The sequence below is a fragment of the Micrasema longulum genome, unplaced genomic scaffold, assembly GCF_059751315.1.
Source record: "Micrasema longulum isolate JH-2025_06_02 unplaced genomic scaffold, ASM5975131v1 h1tg000607l, whole genome shotgun sequence".
Classification (NCBI taxonomy): domain Eukaryota; kingdom Metazoa; phylum Arthropoda; class Insecta; order Trichoptera; family Brachycentridae; genus Micrasema; species Micrasema longulum.
In genome coordinates this window covers 75,443-100,236 of record NW_028277803.1, presented here as the reverse complement: position 1 = coordinate 100,236, position 24,794 = coordinate 75,443, and the positions used below count along the sequence as shown (strand labels likewise).

The 24,794-nt window shown below is 33.1% G+C and overlaps 1 protein-coding gene and 1 long non-coding RNA gene across 3 annotated transcripts; both read left to right on the top strand.

The window, feature by feature from the left end:
* The first annotated feature begins 1,850 nt into the window (after positions 1–1,850).
* On the top strand, positions 1,851–24,129 carry LOC148280192 (aldehyde dehydrogenase, dimeric NADP-preferring-like). Of its 2 annotated transcripts, XM_088228741.1 has the most exons (11): positions 1,851–2,062; positions 3,621–3,884; positions 10,896–10,939; positions 14,733–14,972; positions 15,256–15,477; positions 16,395–16,558; positions 20,805–21,035; positions 21,736–21,933; positions 22,677–22,792; positions 23,291–23,426; positions 23,724–24,129. In XM_088228741.1, the coding sequence occupies exons 2-11, from the start codon at positions 3,638–3,640 to the stop codon at positions 23,869–23,871; spliced, it is 1,746 nt and encodes a 581-aa protein (XP_088084867.1). In that variant the 5' UTR covers positions 1,851–2,062; positions 3,621–3,637; the 3' UTR covers positions 23,872–24,129. The 2 variants fall into 2 exon arrangements, with proteins under 2 accessions (XP_088084867.1, XP_088084868.1); XM_088228742.1 differs by lacking the exons at positions 1,851–2,062; positions 3,621–3,884 and adding an exon at positions 8,309–8,525.
* On the top strand, positions 16,642–20,260 carry LOC148280193 (uncharacterized). Its single transcript, XR_015822663.1, has 2 exons — positions 16,642–17,705; positions 17,896–20,260. It is a non-coding gene; the product is annotated as an uncharacterized LOC148280193 (long non-coding RNA).
* Positions 24,130–24,794: the final 665 nt, after the last annotated feature.

Genomic DNA, 24,794 nt, shown 5'->3' with positions numbered 1-24,794 from the left:
GGCTTTATCATTTTATTGGTGTTCTAGCCAGTGTCGAGTTTTTATACTTCATAAAAAATTTAATACATGTTTATTGGGTGGGGACAGGGGAATAAGAATATGAATAGGGAATGGGACGTTGATATTGGAGAGTAAATATTTGTGTATTTTGGCCATCGAATAACATTTTTGGTTTTCAGTCGCAAAAGTAAGTAAGAGTTTCGCAGGTAATAATATCTATGTCTACAATCATTAATATTTCACGGCACGTCTTTGCATTTATTTGCATAAATGCTGTAGAAGTCAACACGGCATAGTTAATTGTGTTTTAGTGATGAAAATTATTGCTATTTTTTTAAAATTACCTGAAATTCATTCGCTTTAGCATGTGGAATTCATTATGTAGGTACCCTTAGCATGTGAAATCCTAGCATTTTTGCTATATTCCTAGACCTCCGATCACTAGCAGGGCTGGTATTCCAAACGCTCTCGTGGCCGTATTATCTTGTGTCTTTACACACAAAATACACGAGAAAAACTACTTTCTCGTGCCACGAGAGTGGTTCAGGATAGCAGCCCGGGTATTAATTTTGGGAGAATTACACATTATACATCCTCTCTCCCGCAATAAGTGAGATTTTTTTATTATTCGCTATTATTTTGTAAAGCTTCAAAGGCTTAAAGTTTCAAACCAGTTTTATAATTGTATTTTTTTATACAAATGTTATTCCTATAAGTTATTAAAATACTCATTCTGAAGCTGTTATAAACAGTTGCGTAGGTGTGTATGAAGTGTACCTACATCTTTTTTTAAAATTAGGCAGAACCTGAAAGAATAAAAATGACTTACCAACAATGACGTGTAATGAAATAGACATTTCAATTATTGGGTAATTGCCTTCCTTACCTTTATTCTCTATCCGACATTCGTCGTGATTACTGCCATGTCTGTTGAGAAAATGCTCAATTTCGTCTTATTCATAAATACAATCCAATTTGAGGAAAGATCAAATAATTAGTTATATTTTAAGTATTTTTTTATTATTTTAAAAGTACACGAATAACTTACAGTTACCAAATAATATTGTACCTATTGTAACGAGTTACACAGAAATAACAAATAAATAAAAATAATAAAAAAATATATCTGTTTAAAAAAACTGTTTGATATCTCTTTTTTCCAAATTGTCTAGGGGAAACGCAATATTTGTTGCTGTATCTTAGATATTTATAATATAGGAATAACGTATATTTATAATACGACAGTGATTTCCAATCTACATAGTCGTAGGAAACGGATCCCCTTTTTAGAATATTTTCGAGAATTTTTCAGATATGATGGATTAACGTTTATTGTGTGCTGGTATTTTTTTTATACCTACCATTTTATAATTAAATGTCATTAAAATTAGCAAGTAATTTTAGCACATCATTGTAAATTAATAATAATTCACGACGATAATGCAGCTAACGCCATCACTACCTATATACCTAATATCGAGGCTTTACTGACAGAATGCATTAAGTCTTTAAAACAAAATCCGAGATAATCGCATTTCAAGCTTTTTTATTCTTTCAACGCATTATCTTTCCCACAGCTTTCTTTTTTTTAAGCTTTGAAAGAGTCATCTTTATTCTAGGCATATAATAAAATTTGAAATCAACATCTTTCATCTATATTTAAAAATAGTTTAAATATATCATAAAAAGACTGTTGACTTAACGCATTCTGTCAGTATATACTCGATATATAATATATACATATTATACCTACATACATATTTATATTGAAGTCGTCGAAACAATACACTGTTTTACTGATGCCCATTATTAAGTCATGATACACCTGAAGAATATTGATTAATAAAATTTCTTATGACATTGTATTTGTATACGGACAGTCGACAGTTAACTTTGAAAGTGCTCATACCTTACGCATATCAAAATCTATTTTGATCCTTTTTATTGAGTATTACAACCCTGGTAGGCACAGTTCTTGTCAAATGAGCCGATCTGTTCTGTTCTAGGAATAAAAAAAATCATTTTACATTTAATTTATGTATTATTTTCCCATCAGATTCAGGTATGTTTCTTACTTGTCCTATTTTTTATATCAAATATACAGAAATAAACGAAGGCCAGACCGCGCCAAAATAATACTGTTAAGATTTAGTAGCAAATATCGATATAAATGTTAACAAAAAGGAAATATACGAGTACAGAGTACAGGCAATATAATATACAATAGTGAAAAAATCAAACATATGGGAACTAAAATTAGAATTCAGTAAAAAATATATTTTAAAATCACTTGATCCTTGAACCGAGACGAAATAAAGAGGATATGATAGAGGAAATAATAATTATTTAACTTGAAACTTTTTTTGTAAAACTGGTCCGGGAAGACAATTTGTTCGATACCAAAATAATCCGTATCATGATAATGAGGAAGTTCAGTGCTACGAGAAATTGGATATAAAAATGTTATCTTACACGTGGTTAAAAATAGAGCATTTAATTGTACGGTGAAGTTTCACTACTTTAAATGACGTCACAAATCCCTCTAAATCAACCAATTATAGAATGTTGTGACATATTTCCGGTTTCCGGGAAGCCAACCCACCAATCAGGACAACTCACCGAAGAGATCTAGTGAAGTCACGCGCGGAGCAATAAAATATTTACCAAACTTTAAAAATCGTAGCGATAATACGATACATTAAAAAAAAGTCTTAGTTTGATAGTCTATTAATAAAATTAAAAAACACTGAACGTCCTCATTGGAGGATACTGGCTAAAGAAGAGTCGATAAAAATCATAATTAGTTGAGTTGAAACAGTATTTATTTATTTATTTATTAAAAGAAAACAATAGCCATTATAACAAAAAATAATATTTACAAATAAACCAAAATTATAGGACAATTATAGTTTTCTAAATGACGATCTTTAGACTTTATTCGGCGAAATTAAGGGGCGCTGGATTGACATGGGAAGAAGCGAGAATGCTGGCTGGCGATATGGTCTCTTGGAGGCAACTGGTGATGTCCACATGCTCGACTTAGGAGCGGATGTGGAAAAGAAGAAGATAGTTTTCTATACATTACTAAATACAATGTCAAAAAAAGAAGAAAAAAAGCGCACCTTTAAAAAGCCACTTCGCATCATTCCACACGTTAAAAAATTACAATAATAATGAAATAATAAAAAAATAAAAGAAAAAGTTTTTTGTTTCCTCGGACTTAAAAATCCTTTCGCCGGCGGATCCATACGGAGTAACCCCTTTCAAACAAGATAAAATAATTAAAATATTAAAGTGTACAAAAAAATACGTAGGTACAGTTAGATTATATTATAATGATTACTTTATATTAATCAATTAATCATTTAATTTATTAATTGATTTATTGTTACGAGTAGAGGTACCTACCTTCATACTTCTTTTACGAAAGAAGGGCGGGTTATTGTTTGTCATGTAATATACAGCCTTCAAAACTTCACACGCTCCTTCAATTAACATCACATCAGTTGTTTGAGATAATAATTAGAATTGCATTAATCTAACTTCATGTTCAAAGACACGTCGCTTTGCACTGCATCATATATAAGAAAAAATATTACGAATTTATATTATTTCGTTAGGAAAAGGATTCATTGAAATGAACGACGATGGCGGGAATTATTTCGAGAAAACGGTGGGAGTTCAATGTTCAAGTATTGCCAGTGATGTAACCATAAATTTGGAAGGAAATCACACAGCAATTCGCATGGATAAGGCGGATGCGAAAAACGAAATTGACGGTCAAACCAAAACAGAAATAATTCATGTTTCGCCACCAGCTAGAGAAAACATTAAGAGCGAAAAACAAACGGAATCTGGTGAATATAACGGCGCAGGAGATGTCGGTAAGTTTTATTTTATTTACATTAATGTACATTTATACACATTTAACATTTATTTTTACAAGTAACTAAAATCCCACCAAGCAACCTGTGCTTTGTTGGTGGAGATTTATATTAACACTAACTTATATAATATTACTTCTTCTCTTGTTTTGCTCTTGTTACAATGTATGTTCAATTTAAGTTCTTTTGGCAATAAATTAACAACAATGTTTTGAGTATGTCCAAATGCTTGCAGACTGGCTGGATTTTCTCCCTAGGTTCATATTTAATTTTGTTGCAACAGAGAGGGAAAACATTTTTGAGAGGGGAATATGGTAGTCTAGGCATTTACAGCTTATGACCTGTCATTGGCTGGTTTAAGTGGGCACTTTACACACTGTGTAACATTCCCCATTCTGCCTTTGTTTAAACATCCGCATTTCCTCAACTCTTCCATCTGTTGAATTTTGTCAAATAAAAGAGCTGAAACCTTTATCATGCGGGTGAGATTCATCCGGCTGAACCAATTCACCTACTAGGCAACCCCTGAAAACAATTTTCCAATTTTTATACTTCTTCTTTTACCAGGTAGCTGATTCAACAATGTTTTGAGTATGTCCAAATGCTTGCAGACTGGCTGGATTTTCTCCCTAGGGAGTTGTTCATATTTAAATTTGTTGCAACAGAGAGGAAAAACATTTTTGAAAAGGGAATATGGGAGTCTAGGCATTTACAAAAGCCAACAGATGGAAGAGTTGAGGAAATGTGGGTGTTCAAACATAGGCAGAATGGTGAATGTTACACAGTATGTAAAGTGGCCACTTAAACCAGCCAATGACAGGTCATAAGCCCTGTAAACGCCTAGAGTCCCAAATTCCCTTCTCAAAAATGTTTTCCCTCTCTGTTGCAACAAATTTAAATTAATTAATAATGCCAGTTACTAAATAATGAAGAGTTCTATTACCATACCTACCTTATTGCATATTTTAGGTACTACTAAACCATCATTATACGTGAAGCGTGTATTATGGTAATGTTGAGAGGAATTTTGAAAATATTACTATTAAATTGTTCTCAAATGACGCAAAGCAACAGTAATCCGAGAACTGGCAGAGTTTTGTACAAGATAACGTTATCACTTTTTTCGTTGTTTTATAAATATGTTTTAAATTTCATGTTACTATTAAATGTCTACGAATTCAAATAATTATAGTGGGTAGTTGATTTTGGTAGGTATGTTGATAACCTACGGTTTTTTTCTAAAAAAATGTACATCTAGATAGGTACCCGCACTACCTACCCATAAAAAATATTTTTGTAGCTAGGTGGGACCTAACTTCGATCACCAAAAACTGTTATATTTAAATTTAAACAGAGAGAAAACATTTTAGAGAAGGTAATATATAAGTCTGAACATTTACAGGGCTTATGACATGTTTATGACACTGCATATGGGCTTATGCATATGGGTTTATGGGCTTATGACACTGCATAATGTGTAACATTCACTATTCTGTCTGTGTTTAAACACCCACATTAAAGCAAATGCGGAGAAGTTCCTGAACAAGGCCACAGCCGATTATCCCCCAGATCCTCACTCTATAGTTAGAGTAATTAGAAGAAATAAAACAACAAAACAAACAAACCATCACGCCGTTTCCCCGTAAGGGTAGGCAGAAAGGATAGAATGCCACAACACTCTATATTTGCATACAGATCTCGCTTCCTCTACATTCATACATCTTCTCATGCACGCGCGCCGATTATTCCGACTTTTGACATGTCCATCTTTAAGTATTTGTTGGATTTGGTCATGCCATGTCTTTCTCGGTCTTCCTCTATTTCTGCATCCATCAACATTCGCATTGTAAATATTCTTAGCCGTTCTATCGCTGTCCATTCTTTCTACATGTCCAAACCAGCGCAGAGCTCCTTTCTTAATTTTTGTCGATAATGCTTGTCTCAGCCTTACATAATGTACGGATCTCAACATTTGTGCATCTATCGTACATAGTTTACCACACATTCGCCTGAGAGATCGCATTCCGTGAAGAAACATACCTTTTGCATTTAATATAAGCCTTGTATATAATAAGCAAGGCAAAAAATAAGCAACTCCCATATAACAAAAAAAATAATTAAAAACATCCATTTTTCCTAAATTATTCTCCCGTCTGTTGACTTTTGTGAAGTAAAAGATTTTTGTTTACGACTATTTGGATATACTAAAAATATTGTTGGAACAACCATCCCTATACAGGGTCTTCTTCAAACCCTGTCACATCCGAAACCACGATGATCAGTATGAGCAAGAAGACATATTGGCACATTAAAATATTTTTTTAGAACGACTAAAATCTTAAAAAATAAAATATAGAAAAAAAAACAAATAGTTGCTTAATTCTGCAGGGGACAAACGAGGAGGGGGGAGTCAGAACCGCACGGCCGCGCTCTCCTCGCTTTTCCCCTGCAGAAGTAAGCAACCATTCGTTTTTTTTTATTTATATTTTTTTTTTATTTCTTCGTTCTAAATATTTTTTTAATATGCTAATATGTCTTCTTGCCTATACTGATTATCGTGGTTTCGGATGTGACAGGGTTTAAAGAACATCCTGTATATATCCTGTGTAGTGATTGTGGAGTTTTGCTACTACGCTATTAAGAGTATAAACGTCCGTTTACATGTGGACAATACAATAGATATGACAATATTGTCATGTCCCAGCTCCGTAAACAGCCTCGACCGCGCAGGACAGAACGCTGGGACAATACGAAAATTTGGCCGCAGTTCACACGTGAGCGCTGCGAAAATGAATACACGACACACGACGTCATTTATTACGAACGAATTCATGAAAAATATTAATAATTTTATACCAAGACGTACCGGGATTGTTAAAGAACGAACTAAATAGTAAAAAGGATTGTTTTCTGGCGTTTTTAGCAGAACTTTTTTTTTGGTAGTGACACGTTGGGCACGCGCGATGGCGGGGGTAATCATTGTTCCGCGGACATAGCCTGCCCGTCTATTTCGGTGGCAATGTCTCGGGACAATGTTTTGTCCTACAAATTGCTATTTACACGCGGACAATGGACAAGTTCTGGGACAAATCAATATTGTATTGTCTACGTGTAAACGGCCTTTTAATATTAAGATTGTTTTTTTTTACTTGCTTCGTCTTGAAATAGTATTTATTTTACGCGACTGGTGGGAGATCAGACAATTCAAAATCTAGACTACAGCCTATGCTGTAAGAACGTAATTAGGAATTAGGATAAAACAATAATTGTCTTGTCCCAGCTCCGTGAACAGACTCGACCGCGCAGGACAAAACGCTGGGACAATACGTAAATTCGGCCGCAGTTCACACGTGAGCTAATTCACGAAAAATATATTTATTTTATACCAAGAATATACTGAAATTTTTAAAGAACGAACTACATAATAATAAAAAAAAACTGTCTCTATTCTCGGCAGAAAAAACACGGGGAAGCGACGCGCACGTGTCGAACAAATCGTTATAGTCACAAGGTCCTGTCTGTGCGCGTTCACTCGAGGGCAACGAGGCCGCGCGCGAAGGTGGTGGTAATTATTGTTCCGTGGAGATAGCCTGCTCGTCCATCTCGTTGACAATGTCTCGGAACAACTTTCTGTTCTACAAATTGCTGTTTACACGTGGACAATAGTCGTGTCCTAGGACAGAACAATATTGTATTGTCCATGTGTAAACGGCCTTTTAAATAAATCATTCCCATACATTTCGGCAGGAATTGAACCCGAAACTTCTTCTTCTTCGTTTTTTTGTCGCCTTTTTACCTCTCAACTCGGGTGTTCTGGCCAAACCCGAAACCTCAAGCTTGATAACAAAATGCGCCAACCACTACAAGGCAGACCTCTATTTCCACTCGATTTCCGTTTTCAGGATTGTAAGAGAGTAGCCATCGAGTCGAAAACACTCGTCTGGGATTCTGGCTTTATTTCACACATAGAACAGGGAACAAATAATCGTTATAAGCGAGACATATATTTATTCAGAATATTGATTTTTTACCTATTTGTATAAAATATTTAGGTACAGCGGTACAACGCAAAAATAAAATCTTTTTTTTTTGTGTTATGAACCACCGTAAAATTGTTTTACATTAATTTTCTAATGTCTTTTTCATGCCGTTCGTCATGCTGATTTTAAAATTCATACTGTATTTAACATGTATCGGATATCAAATATTTCTTTGGCATTGTTTGAAAAGTTCCATATTAGTCTTTTGACACGCTCGGAAGATTTGAAGTGCTGACCGAGTATACTCTGCTCTGTGTGAGGCTAGGTTCAAATAATGGCGGCCAAATACCGGTTTACGAAACAATAACAACCTGCCACTCGTTCTTGGAGGATGGTAGTTACAAAGAGTGTCTACGACCAGTCATTTTATTTAGCTTGTGATTCAGTCCAGTCACTAACGTGGCCGTAAACGCAGTGAAATAACGAGCAAAAAGCTCTTGACCCAAAGTATGGAAGATCATAAATAATCGAAACTATAATTGTATTGAGGAGGAACGCCGCGACGTGTTTTCTTGCATAATAAGAAATATTACATTATATATTTCACCTTTTGTTTGTGTCTATAGAAACTAAAGAAAAAGTGTAGTAATCGCCAACATGAGTGAGTTATTTTCTTAATTTTTTTTCAAACATTTTCTTCGCCATTCGAATGGGATTCCAGTTATATGTACGGCGAGTTTATTCTAATTGGATTCAATTACAAAAACATCGTTGGAATAAAATCAGCATTGTAAAAATATATTTCAAACGTATAACAAACGTTACATATTATTTGTTTGTAAGCATTCATTTATATAGTTGATAAAAAAAAACTCGTTTTAACACATTGATTGTCTATTACCTTCTTACACATTAAAATTACAATGTTCCGGCTTTTTCTTTAAATTATGTACCCCTACCTGGCCACTGAAGCTTACTTTGTTAAATCTTCTGTATGTTTATAGAAAGAGAAAGGTGCCTTTTTATGAAAATAAACATTTAAAATAATTATCCGACGTGTTAAAACTTGATTATATTACATACATAGTTATGCACATTTTGCAGAATATAAATAGTGAAAAAAAGCGTGCTAGATTTATTTTGATTCCCCTGGGAAGATATGTTTTTTAGAGATTTATCGGGTGTTGAAATTGTCTTTTAGGTGTTTTTTTTATTAATATTTTGGCCATGAGTTAGGATGTTATGCGGGCAACTGACAGCTCTAAATTTAATAAATATTGCAAATTTAAAGGCAGCTTAAATTTAATATTTCATAAATATCTCAAAATAAATGTTTGCGTTCTTGTATAAGTCAAACATTTCTATTTTTGGCACATTTTCAACGAGTTGTACAAAACTCACTATTAGAATATGAATGGCATTGTGATAATATGTATATGAATATAATATACGTCGAAATTAGCTAGTCTAAAGGAATGGGAACTAAAAAGCCATTTATTTTTTACCAACACCCGGGGTCAGCTATTTTTCAACCAATGACAGTAAATTCTTGACGAGTAAATACCTACCAAATTTCTAATTAGTTGGTTATTTAATTCTAATACACATTGCCCAAAAAAAAATATCCGGCTGTATTTTTACTAAACAGGATTCTTTGTAGTTGGATAATATTGTATATCGTAATATACTGACATTGCTTCAGATGGAACTTGTTTTAAAAAACTAGAAAATGATGCTAAAACAAGCAAATTCGCAGTGTGTTGAAATACCTAATGTAATTTAATGTTCCAATGTCCAAGCACGTTATAAAACTGACCAATAGAAGGATAGGTACAAGTCCACATTCCGCCTTTTCGACTTTATTCGTGAAAACCATTTTTTAAGCTGAATTGTACGTAGGTAGATACCTAACTGTAAAGCGAAATCTATTTTGAAGTGAAAATTACGATTTATAACCTGTATTTTTATACAAAATGAATTAGGTACCTATACAAAAAACACGTTAGCGTACAAAAATATTATTACAAGTAAAATTGTATGCACACATAAAATGAAGGAAAACCAACGTTGCCTTTTTTTCTTAAAAATTAACAATTGTTCTATTGAATTATGTAAAAAACAGGCAGTTTCATGGTGTGGCTTGCTTCATGCTCGGGGCTTCCGAGTTCGATTTCCGGTGTTTAGGTATTTTACGCCGCAATTTAAGTCTCCAAATCAGTTATAACTGTTGTGGGGCATGAAAGCAGTACAACTGTATTCTTAGCTAAGAGGAAATACGGTGGCAGAGAAATTTTATGAATAGGTATTTGAACATAGTTCTTCTGTCACTCTATCGCAGATATTTCCAGATATTGTGCGAAAAATGATTGTGCCTTACTAAAATCGACCAATCGAAGTTTCGTTGTCCCGTTATCCGCACCCCAAAACTGAACTGATTTGGGTGTTTTTTTTTAACAGTATCATGTCCTTTCTCTTCCTTAATCTCTTCTCCTTTCCTCTATGCCTTTTTTTCTTGTTTTTTCTGATAATGCTTGTCCCAGCTTTACATAAGGTACGAATCTCAAAATTCCACCGATGATATAACAAGGAAACTTTCTGTATTGGTACCATTTGTGTTTTTCAAAAACAGTTTTATATTAGTAGGTATACCATACGTTCGAAGACGGCAGATAAAACTGGACGCTTTTAAGGGTTTTTGGGTGGTCCTAGTTCCCATAATATTTATTTTAAAATAAAACAATACGGACACGCTAATAATAAATATCTATAGCTTTGAAAAATCAATGCTCAATGCCATACTCCAGGGAGAAAATACGGGAATACGTTTGTATGAAGAAAAGTCAGAAGTCGCATCCTCTTAAATTCAGTTAAAATCGCGATTTATGAAATTGACGTTTTAAAAGGTAACTCGTTATTTGAGTTTTTTAGTATGAGCGAAACCGATTGGAAATCAAGTTATTCACTAATGTGGGGTATATAAAAAATAAGATATGAAATTTTTATAATTTATATAATATGGTATTTTTTGCAGGTTCACCGACATACCCGAAAACCGAAATTACGGAAATTCCGCAGGTGAGTTACATACACGCATTTTTTTAAATTTGTGTTGATTTAGGAACTAAAATTTATGTTGATTTATTAATATTAAGTAGATAATAAGATTTAGGTACTTATATATAATTATAAACTAACTCATTTTTTTAATCTCGCAAATAATAAAATATTATTTTTTGACATTAATTAAATAGTAACACATAATTAAATAGTAGACATATTATGCAGTTCTGAAAATTTCAACTTGATGTAGGTAGGTTTCTAATAAACGTATTTTGTTTTTTTTTTAATTACACGTAATACATTGTTTATTATTTATTATTGGGGATTTATTTGATAATGCTTATGTGTGCGTTACAATTTTTTTTTTAGCATAAATCATTCAAATGCGCGTGCTTACCTACATAAAGAAAAATTATTTCATGTTTACTTGGTTCACCAACAGGCACTAACACATTGACATAGGCTTATTAAAAATTCGAACGCACTGTACCAGTCCATTCAAATCTTTAATAAACTTTGCTCATAAGTGTATTGATTGGGCAAAACGTTTTCAAATGTTAGTTGGAGGAATATTATTTATACAGTTAAATTAAATGAAAAAACAAACAGAAAAAAATTATATGTATATATATATATAAATATACATATATTTAAAAAAATTAGACTGTATCGGTTTTAATTATATTTTTTTTAAATTTGTGGTAGGTTTTTTTGAAATATTTTTTGCATCTTATTTAATTTAAATTGTGCTTTTACGCATAAAATAATCAGCTTCGTAACATTAATGAAACTTACAAAAGTTTTGACCTAAAATTGAGAATTAACATTCGAACGAGTCATACATGAATTTTCAACTTTAAATTAAAAATCTAAAAAGGAGGTTTCTTTATTTTTGAATAACTTTATTTATTTATTTATTTATTTATTTATTTATTTACGGACAAAGTCCATTATAAACATTACAATTAAAAGAAATTTTTACAAAGGAATAAAAAAATATAAGGAACAGAAATAAGCAGCAAAGACAGATGATAGATTTTTTAGATTAAGTAAAAAGCATAGGCTAACTATACAGATTCTTTAGCTGATTTGTAAAGAAAGACATCCTTACACCATAATAATCAAGATCTTGATGATCGTTCACCCGCCTGATCATTCTGGGCAAAGGCGACTGTGCACCATAATTGGTCCTGTAGTGACCGAGGAAAAGCATTTCATTATTTCTTAGTCTACGGGTGGGAACGTTAAAAAGAATCTTTTGCAAAATTTCAGGGGCATCAATGAGACAGTTCATAATTTTATACATGCAGATTATATCTGCAATGCATCTGCGTTTTTCAAGACTTGATATGCTTAAAAACCTCTCCATATCAGAATATGAATAGTCTCCTCTTTCCAATCCCATCTTCCATGCAATTTTTCTTATAAAACGATGTTGAAAAATGTTTAAAAATGTTTAATGTTTAAAAACTGCTGTAGACTCTCAGCTTTCATAATAATACAAAAAAGTATAACTTAATGGGCTATTATTCGCTGAAATCAGCCTTCAAAGATACTGTCAACTACTTCAAAGATAGAGTCAAAACTCGCTGGAACGTTAATTCTCAATTTTAGGTCAAAACTTTTGCAGGTTTCAATAATGTTACGAAGCTGATTATTTTAAGTGTAAAAGCACAATTTAAATTAAATAACATGCAAAAAAAAAAATTCATAAAACCTTCAAAAACATTTTTTTAAATAATTAAAACCGATACGGACGAAAATTTTCAAAATCCAATTAAAAAATCATCACTCGAACACTATGCAATATCGCGGAACATACTGGGGGGTGATTTGAATACCCCTCAACACGAGGCACCTACATTTTTCCTTTGGACGTCACTTCTCCGGCAATCCTGTATATTACAATGATATAAACTATAGGGATGAAATTATCATAACATAATTATTTTTTTATGCTGATGTTTGTAAATACAACTATGATGTGCAGACTATTCAAATCTATAACCGATTTTGTTTAGTGCGTGCATAACAGAAAGTTTAAATGTAACATTTTAACTCAGTAAATAACATCGGAACTTTGTAAATTTCGTAACATGAATAAACTGAAATTATGACTCGCTGCAGGTTAGCGTACTTAAATTATTGGTTTGCAAAGTTCACAAAAAAATAACAGATACATATGTACCTCAGGGTACGGTGATAGGTCCGCTTCTATTTATTCTCTATGTCAATGACATTTTTTTGTCAAAATTTAGATAAAAAAATAATATCATATGCCGATGACACAGTTGAGGGAGTTAACTGGAACTCGGTAAATTTAGTAGCTAATGACGTTATGAATAAATTGAAATTATGGTTTGACAAAAATATTTTATCTTTAAATACGGAAAAGACAAAAATTATCCCATTTTTTATTAACAAAACTAATTTAGATTCAGTAATAAAAATAATATATTTACCAAAGCAATTGCAACAAAACTAACTGCAATCTAACATGTTCAGTACTAGATAAAACAGATAAAATTAAATATCTCGGTGTATACATAGACTAAAACTTAAAATGGAAAGACCATATTATTGAACTAGTTAAATGTATTAGAAAATGTTTATAAATATTTTTAAACAATTTAGGAATATTTTAAGAACCAATGATTCAAAAATTACTTATTACTTAATTGTACAATATTTATTACAATATAGTATTGTGGGATGAAGTGGTACATATGCCAATATATCAAACCCTCTTAGAATAGTACAAGGATTAATTATCAAAGTAATTTTAAAGAAACCCTCAACATTCAACATGAAAAATCTGTATAAATTATTTGAATTTCATACAGTAGACACTATTTACAAAATACATTATAGTATACAAATTTACAAAGAAGAAAAAATAAACAAATCTGAGATGAATAAGTCACTCAGATACCAAAATAATATCAAAATTCTTAAATTCCGCAAAAGTCATGGCCAAAATAGTTTTGTTTTCAAAGGAATAAAAAAATTACAATAATCTAATATCAAATAGAACTAAAAATTATAAAAAGTAAAATAACAGTCATTAAACTTAAAGAAATTTTTGAACCCGAGTAAACAGCATTCTATTTTAATTAGTATTATTGTATGATTTTCTGTTTTTCTTTTTATTTGGTATAATTTTATTTTTTTCTCATGCAAATTCGAAATTATATAACTCACTAAATAAATATAAGTGTATAAGTCACTCTCAAAGCTAAGCAAAGCAAAGAGCTAGTCTCTTTTTTGGAAAGTTAGTAAAAAAAATATTAGTAGATTGTAATAAATATGTCGGCCTCGTGGTGTAATGGTCAGCGCGCTTGCCTACCGTGCAAGAGGTCTTGGGTTTGATTCCCGACATGGTTGATATGAAATATTTATTTAAAAGGGTGTTTTTACACTAACAATATTTCATAGTCCCTGGACCAGTACCTGAAGCGTAAGTGATCATCTTACCTTCATATGACAAAAATGATCATGATACGCTACGATCGGTGTGCCAATGCAGTGCCCTTGCACTATTAGGTCCGGAAAGGGAATGATGATGATGATGATGTAATAAATAAAAAAACATGTATCATTCATTAAAATAAATAAATTTAAAAAAAAATCTGTTATGATAATATAAAACATTTAAATGTGTGTACTAAACAAAAAAAAATATTTCCATATGTTTACTTGGTTTACAGGCGGGCAGTAACACATTAGTATGGGCTATGAAACATTCAAACACACTGTAGATTTTTTAAAATTAAATTTTATTGTTATATTTGTAATACTTTGAACACAGATCATTCAGAGGTCACGAGATGCCTTCAACCGGGGATTGACGAGGTCTATAGAATTCAGAGAGAAACAACTGAAGTCCCTAATGAGGCTGTACATTGAGAATACGGAGGCCATTATACAAGCCTTGCGTGAGGACCTGGGAAGATCTCGTGGGGAGTCCATGGTCCTTGAAGTTGAATTCAACAAACATGATCTGCAGGACACCTTAAATAATTTGAGAACTTGGGTGAAGCCAGATAAGGTATGACTATTTTTAGTAATTAATTAAAATACCATTTTATATAACAAGAAAATAATCTTAGTGAATGTATATAAATACTAGTATTTACTAACATTTACCACCTTACCAACTTTTTTATATTTATCTTTTAAACTATGCAAGCTAACTAATAAAAAAAAATAAGAACTAAGGTATAAACTTTCTTGTAGTACAACCATAGAATTAAGATCTTAATTCTATGGGTACAACACTAAAATGTCTCCATGAAAGTCATCTAAAATGTCAACATTACTTGTTATTCCAGCCAGAAAAAGGTCTCATGAATTCTTTCGATGATGTTTTAATATACAAGGATCCTTTCGGAGTAGTCCTAATAATTTCTCCTTGGAACTATCCCATCCAACTTGGACTAATTCCTTTAGCTGGAGCTTTGGCAGCAGGAAACACAGTTGTATTCAAACCCTCTGAACTGTCCAATTCTTGTTCCAAACTTATCGCTGAACTAATACCCAAGTATCTGGATAATGTAAGTATTATTATACAGGGTGTTCACTAAACCCTGTCACATCCGAAACCACGATGATCAGTATTAGCATGAAGACTTATTGGCACATTAAAATAAAATTTTGGAAAATAAAATATCAAAAAAAGCAAATGGTTGCTTACTTCTGCAGGGGAGGAGGGAGGGGAGAGTCTGATACTGCGCCGCGCTTCCCTCACTTCTCCCCTGCAGAAGTAAGCAACCATTTGTATTTTTTCAATATATTTAAAAAAAAAAATTCTTTGTTCTAAATATTTTTTCTTGCCCATACTGATCATCGTGGTTTCGGATGTGACAGGGTTTAAAGAACACCTGTATATATATATTATAAATATACATTTTCATTCCACTATGTTTAGTTTGGTTGTTTAGATACAACTTAAGTAAGATTTAAAAAAAATTACTATCTACAATACAAAAAAAAACTTTAACTTACACTAAATGTATATAAACACTTTATATATGTAATGGGTTTTTTTCTTGATTACAATATTTTACAAATATATTGATGTCCTAAAAATGGTTCTAAATGTATCAGTTTGACATTAAAAATATCTAATGTAGTGATAATGTAGAACTATGATCTACTGTTTTCAGTTTTCAGCATTATTTTCTTTTAGTGTGTATTTTTTTGTTTGTTTATTAATTTTTTTTTTTGACAAAGTAAGTATAAAATTATAAATAAATGTTTTATATATGGGTACATAGTCAATTATAACGTTTCTACCTCTCTAATAAAGTGAAAACTCGTGTTTAGGGAGGGAGTTCTTTTAAAATTATTTATGATCCATAACATATAAATTATAAAATGTCTCTAAGTAGGTACCAAAATATTTGATAGGTACTGCCTATTTCTCATTTTTATAGGCTTAATTTAAAAAATAAAAAAAAATTGATTACAGGAAGCAGTTCAAATAATATTGGGTGGTGCTGAAGAGACTACAGAAATATTAAAACAGCGCTTTGACTACATTTTCTTCACAGGATCTACACAAGTGGGTAGGATTGTACATGCAGCTGCTAGCAAAAATCTTACTCCAGTTACTTTGGAATTAGGAGGAAAAAGGTATTAAATTTAACAATTAAAAATATATATATATATATATTGTATTTACCAATTTATATAATGTATTCACCTATATCAATTAGATATTCTTGGTATGAGCGAGGCCCTTTGGAAAGGATCTGGAAAGAAGCTATGGGAAAAACATACTTGTATACACTCTGGTCAGCAGCAGTATCACCGCCAAGGTGTGGCAATTTCGCTTTTATAGAGAGTGGATAAATGCCTTGTCAAATGAGAGCCCATCTCTGAGCATCTTATACACGCCACCCTCAGAACCGCTGACAGTTCGATCACTATCATTCAGTGCTATGCGCCCAAAGAAACTGCAGATGCCCTAGTAAAGAATGCCTTCTATGACTCTCTTCACGCGATTATCTCATCTCTACCACAAAGAGACCGCGTGATAGTAATGGGTGACTTGAATGCAAGAATTGGAATAGACCCATCACTTGGCCCATTAGTGATGGGAAGGCATGGCCTCGGGCATGTCAATGACAATGGTAGAAGACTGATAGAGTGTGCCACCGTCAGCGATCTTGTCATTGGTGGAACCCTATTTACCCATAAATCTATCCATAAATACACTTGGACTTCTTCCGACGGAAGAACGAAAGCGCAGCTAGATCACATTCTTTATGACCGCACTAACCGAAAAGAACTTCTGAATATCAGGACCTGCAGAGGGGCCGACATTTAAAGTGACTAAAGTAAGTCGTTGTCAAGATCTGGCAGCAGCTAAAGCGTCTTCCAAAATCTCCTTGGTGAAAGACAGTCGACGTGGAGAAATTAAAGTCTGATGACACGCGACAGAGATTCGAGGACATGGTCAGTCAACACATTCAGCTAATTGATGACCAACCCCCCACTACGGACCTTATTGAAGTGGAGTGGGGAAATATCAAATCAACTTGTTTCTTCCGCAAATGATATGCTCGGCCCGAAACAGGGGAGAAGACCCATTTGGATTTTGGATAGTACATGGGATAAAATAGTGGAACGTGCCAAACTTAAAGCACTGAGAGATACTAAAAATGACCCTAACCATGTGGACACCTGTAGAGATGACTATAGGCGCCAGGATTGTTTGGTTGAACACTCTGCAAGACTGGATAAACACCGTCATCTAGACTCTATAATTATATATATAGTTGGACATTTATAAAGCGCCATTTTTGTGAAAATCACCTCAAATTGCAACTGCGGAACAAGCGGCTCGAAGAAATGACACCCGAAAACTATTTCAAATCACGCGTAATATCTGTGGCAAATGCAAGGCCCCCCAAGAGTTATAAAAAACTCTGATACAGTAATCGATTTAAACACAGAAGGCGTAAAAGAAATATGGCGTGGTCGTTTGCAGAGAGTACTTAATCACCCCCTTCCTTCTTCCACCCTCGATATCTCAATAGAGACTGCAACAAACATTCTGCGTGCAGTCAACATTTCTGACGGTTCCTCGACACTAGCTGAAATAAAAATCGCCGTGTCAAAGTTGAAAAACGGAACGGCACCAGGAGTTGACGATATACATCCGGAATTTCTCAAAAGCAGAATCATTAGCATTGTTGGCCCTTTACACCGACTAATGACCGGGGTGTGGGAACAAGAGGTGCCCAAAATACTGGGTAAATGAGAAGATCATCGCATTGCACAAGGGTGATCCATTAAACTGTGATAACTATCGTGGCATCACGCTGCTTAGTGTACCTGGAAAAGTACTTGCATATATAATACTGCAGAGTTCAAGGACCCATTATGCGAGTATTGAGGGAGAATCAGGCAGGATTCCTACCTGGTAGGTCATGCGCGGATCATATCCATAACATACGCTGTATTCTACAGGAGAACAAAGAACTAAATAGTTCCTTGGCTATGTGCTTCGTAGATTATGAAAAAGCGCTTGATGGTCCGCACAGACCTACACTCAGGAAAATACTTGAATCATATGGGGTGCCTATAAAACTAGTGGAACTTATTAAAGCCCTCCACTCAAGTAGCGAATGCCGAATCAGAATCAACAATGTTGTCACAAATTGATTTGAGGTCACCACCGGAGTTCATCAAGGTTGCACCATTCTTTTTTATAATCTTTATGGACTTCATCCTAAGGAAGTCAATTCCACTAAATCGAGGAATATCCATCTCCTCTCAAAAACTATGCGACCTAAAGTATTTATTTATTTATTTTACATAAACGGCATAAATTGCCTTTAACATATATTGAACATAAATATGAAAAAAAAAAAAAAATTAAAATACATAGATAAAAACATAACAAAAAATTATAAAATTGCATAACTATAACAATAGTAACAAGTAGGTAAATACACATAAGCAACAAAAAATATTAACGAAATAAATACATAAATATGAAAAAACAAAAAAAGGAAAAACATTTTTAAATATAAAGAAAAGTTTAAGAATAATATTGCGAGAGAAAAAAAGAAATCAGACTCGTTTTATAACTATCAAGTCCAGAACCAAATATATCAGCCTTGTCCTCATACTGATTGCCATATCTATGGAGCCTGGGGATAGGCGAGTGCATGTGATAGTTGGTTCTAGAACTTGCAGAACAAAAAGGAGATCTGTGGCAGGTATGTCGACCAGGTACACGGAAACACACCAACTCCAGCAAATCAGGACAGTCAATTAATGAATTGATCACCTTAAAAAGTAATATTAGGTCAGTTAGGATTCTTCTATCAGAAAATCTTAAAAGATTTGCTGAAGACAACAATTGATTATAATTAAATAAAGCAGCTGGAATATGAAGTTTAAAATTAGTATGCTGATGATACGGTTATAATAGACAATTCAGTCACGTGTCTTCAGGCGTAGATAGCCTAAAAAGGTACTCCGCATGCATGGGTTTAAAAATCAATATTGCAAAGAACCATGCACTGTGTAACACTTCATGCCTTGATGCCAAAAATTCCCTGACTCAACCAAGTCAAACCAAGTCACCGAAAGATTCGAGAGTTTCAAATACCTGGGAGTATATGTTACAGAAAATGGCAGCATTCAAAAATAACTGGGAGTACGGCTAGGAATAGCAGGCGCCACATTCAACAGTATGAAGGCTGTCTAGAGATCGGATATTTACTCAGTAAAAACCAAATGCCGCCTATATAACGCCTGCATAACACCTATTCTCCCATACGGATGCGAATCGTGGTACGTCACTAGGGCCCAAACCAGCAAAACACTTAGTTTTGAGAGTAGGTGTCTCAGAAGAATCTTGGGTGTGCGGTGGTTTGACTTTGTGCAGAATGAAGTAATAAGAGAATGGACACAGAAAACTCCGGTGACAACTGTCAAGTGGAGGCGATACGGTTGACTTGGCCATGTATTGCAAATGCCTCCTGAAAGCCTTAACCACGCTCGCCTACATTACAAGGTATCAGGTTCTCGACATCCTGGACGTCCACTGCTGACTGTTCGTCGGCAGTTCATGTCAGAACTACAGGACGCCTACCTGACTTGGGAAGATGCACAGGAGCTGGCAGCTGACAGAGATGCTAGAAGGATCTTTGTGGACACCATATGCTCTAATGGACATATGGACATGGAATGATGATTCACCAATTTATTGAAAAAATGTAAAGCAGCTGCTGTTTTTTATTGTAAAGAATTTTGACCCAGTTCAGATCATTTTGTTAAATAAAATAATTGCACCTTACAATACATATGTATAATAAATATGTTTTATTTAATCCGAAGTATTTACATTAGCTTTTTTCTATTTGTCTATTTTACTATGCAAACTTGTATCGAAAGAAAAAAAGAATGAATAACGGTATAGTCTATATATTACATTTTGTAATATTGAATTTAGTGTAATTGTGCAAAACTAGTGTAGTTTGTTCGATTCTGCGAGGAATGAAAAAGTAAAAGAACAGATGCAGTAACTTCTGGAGAAAACTGTTATCGTACAGATGCCTCTTGAGAGCTTTAACTACACTCGCCTATTTTACAAGGCATCAGGTTCTTGAAATTCGAAATGTTTACCGCTGACAGTTCCGTCATCAGTTCATGTCGGAGCTACGGGATGCGAACCCGACTTAGGAGGATGCACAGGATTTGGCAGCCGACAGAGGCCTGGAGGCTATTTGTGGACACCATATGCTCCAATTAGGGAGTGGACATGGAATGATAATGATAAGTGTAGCCTTGAAAAACCATAGGTAACCCACACTAATATTTGTTTTAGATAGTAATAAAAAAATATTTTTTATACTTTCAGCCCTGTGTATATTGATAGCTCAGTCAACTTTGATATAACTGTGAAGAGAGTTTTATGGGGCAAGTTGATAAATACTGGACAAACCTGCATAGCCCCCGACTATATTATGTGTACTAAAGAAGTGCAAGATGAATTTGTAAAGCGGGCTAAAGAAATTTTGGATTCATGGTACACTGAAAACCCTCAAAACTCGCCAGACTTGGGCCGAATCATAAATCATAACCATTTCAAGTAAGTAATCCGTACTCGTAAATATTTTTCAATAATCAAAGAAAATATATATTTTTTTAAAGAACAGTAAGTTATTGTAAATTGGGTGGGATTATGACAAGGATGCTTGAAGAGAGGATAAGGAGGGGAAGGGAGATGTACATATTTATTTGTATAATGTCTACTAAGTTACATGCATTTTTAGTGGTGATGGTTGTGTATTATCGGACAAATAAAATGAGCAATCTTTTGTCACCACTACAATCTGTCAAGAGTATAAAATTGTAAAAATTGGAGCTATGATTGATATATAAATTATATGAATGGCTACAAGCAGCTTGTTTAGTTACGATCATGGCGTTCTATACTGATACTACAGTTTTTAAAGTGGTACCATAAGTGAAAAGCCGTAAGAATACCAGTGCTCAATTTTTTATATATTTTTATTGACAGACTATTATTTTGGTGCGACAACTATTTTGCCTTTTAAATGTATTATTAAAACTGTTTTGAAAATGCCCAAAGCACATTCAAAACTGTCACAAAAATAGAAAAAAACAAAGCATGTTTTTTTTTTATTAGACAATAAAATTTAATTTTACTTCTTTTTGTCTCTTGGTTATCAATAACTTTTGTTCTAGCTTTATTTTTCAGAGGACAACCACTAACCACTAAATCAATAGTTTACATGTGAAAATTAATGTATTTTTATTACTTTTAGCCGCCTTAAATCCCTTATAGACAAGAGTAAAGTGGGTTATGGTGGAAATTTTGACGTAGCGGAGAAATATATTCAGCCCACTATTCTAGTAAATGTCAAGCCAGATGATCCCATTATGTGTCAGGAAATATTTGGTCCTATTTTACCGATTATAACAATAGAAAATGCATATGAGGCTATATGCTTCATAAATAGCAGGTAAGTTTATTAAAATATTTAAATAACTTTAATTTTACAATAACTTCTAGTAGATAAACATTACAATGACAAGAAAACATTGTAAATCACATAATTTCAATTAAAATAAATTAAAATGATCTAAATACAAAACTTTGTCCATAGTTTTAAAATATATCATTAACATGTTTAGTGATATTTTAACATGTTTAGTTCTACTATATTATACAAACTTTAGTTGTTAGGTACTTTCTGATATCCTCTTGTGAAATAAATAAAATTTGTATAAATATATAATGAGAAACTTTAGCCCTACTACTACAGGAAATTGGATTCAAAAAATATTTTCTTTTGTACACTAACATTAAATTGGGCGGCAAAGTTCCTTCGAAATGAAGGAAAAAAATATTTTAATAAAAACAAATTACTTTGAATGACGCCACTAGTTCATTTGAATCAACCAATCATAAGAGTTGTGAAAGATTTCCGGTTTATGGAAAGACAATGGACCAATTGGCAGAACGGACCAAGAAAAGGGGGAAGAGAAATTGAGACTCGGGACATCACACGCGGAGTATTTCAGAAATACAAAACTTTAAAAAATCATAGTTCTGATAATAGGAAACATAATTTATTTTCTTTGATTTTTGGCTTAGTTTAATAGTCTATTAACAAATAAAAACCTTTTTAAAAACCACTACTTCCTCATTCTCAATGTTTGCTAATAATTATATTACATACATTAAAAAAAAGTATCTTTCTAGAGAAAAACCACTGGTGACATATATATTTTCCAACAAAAAGAAAGATGTTGATTTGATTATTGAAAACACATCTTCTGGAGGAATCTGTGTTAATGACACAATGATGCAAATGGCCGGTATGTATCAAAAATCGAACAATATAATCCGTTGTACCTAGAGATATGGTGTAAATAGATGGTACTGAAGCCAGAATAATGTTGTACAAAACTCTTTAGTTATAAGAGCTAAAGTTTTGAATAATATTTTTTTAAACCTACAAAAATTGCAATGAATGTATTTTATTATTTAATTTAAAATATTTTATCAATGAATAAACAAGTAAATCCTGTATTTTTCCTAAAGTTCCAAATATTTATTAAATATTCATTATTTGCAATAATTGTAAAAAAAAATCATTGTTAGCATCTTGTTCGCCGAACTACCTTGCTAGAAAGCGATGGAATTTTCTGGGCAATCAAATATTTGGTACCGGACTACAAAATCAGATATTACTTTTTAGGGTGAGAAAACATATTGAGATTAAATTTTTTATGTGCAAAATGCCTTTTAGTACCACATTCCTTCTATTCAAACATCCTTATTATTCACATATTTAATAAAAAGTACCCTTTTAGTTAATACATTGCCATTTGGAGGAGTCGGTAACAGTGGAATGGGATCCTACCATGGAAAAGCAACCTTTGATACATTTATACATAGAAAAAGTTGCCTCTCAAAAAGCTTTAACCCAATTCTGGAAAAGATTGCATCGTAAGTATAAAAATAGTACTTAGCCTATTGAGTTAAGACATTTTTCTCTAAGTGCATATAATTTTCATTGAAATTACATACATTTTTAATCACGGGTTTATTTGCCATTTGTTTAAAGTTGTTTAAAATACCAACTCTCTAAACAAGAATCTGACAAGTGGGCCAGAGCCAATATTTTTTAAGTTTTGATATGAATTGTTGATGATTCATTGAATATTCTGTTTATAATTTATTTTAAACTCGTATTTTTGCAAAAACTGTTTCATTTAGTGTTTTTAATTTTTAAATATTTTTTAGGTGCCGGTATCCTCCATATTCTGAAAAAAAATCAAAGTTGCTGGTTTTCATTGCAAAAACATATCCTGGAATACCCTTCAAGTACCTTCCTCATATGGCCATGTTTGTTCTTGGAGCGGTGATTTCATATGTAGCAACAATTTTATGATAAATGAATATGCATTTCATAAAAATGATCAAAACTGCACTCTTAAACTTAAGTAAAAATATGTATTTATAAAACTGTAATTTTCTGTTGCAAGATGTTCTTTTTTATACCGACATACTATTAATAAAAGAGTATAGCTAACGTAATTGAGTTTTGAGAGTGCTACAGTCCAAAACAGCAGTACTGAAATAGAGCATAAAACAAGACTTATAATTTGGTGTTGTTAACACTTTATCATTAAAAAAGCTTTAAGAAAAATACGCTTTTTAAATTTAAAACCAATCCAATTTTTTTCAAATTAATTTTTGTTCCTTAGGGAATTTTAATAGAAAACATAAAAAGGATCCTTGGTACTTTGGTCACAAATCTGAAGTCTGATTCATGATATGACATCATATTTTTATAGCAACGAAATTCACTAAAAATCAAACAAACAGAATACAGTGGTGCCTCGCATAACGAACGCCTCGCACAGCGAATGCTGCACACAACGAACTTCCTTTTCGTTCATTTCACGATTCATACAACGAACTTCGCTTCACACAACGAACTTCGCTTCACACAACGAAGTCGCCCACTTCACACGATCACTGCCGATTTATTGCATCCTTCCGCGCAGGCAGTCGTTAGTCACTGAGCAGTACGCTTAACTTACGCACGTGTCGCAGCAATCGTTGAAGAGGATGTAGAGGAGCTTATTGAGGAACACAAAGAAGAGCTGACAACTGAAGAGCTCCAAACACTTCTGGCCCAACAACAGGACAATGCTCAAAGGGAAGCGTCATCTGATAACGAGGAGCAACAATCAAACAATCAACCAATTCCAACTGCTGACATCAAGAACATCCTGGTCAAATGGAAAGCAGTTCAGGAGTTTACCAATGCCCACTATCCGGATTCCGCTGAAGCAAACAGGATCAACG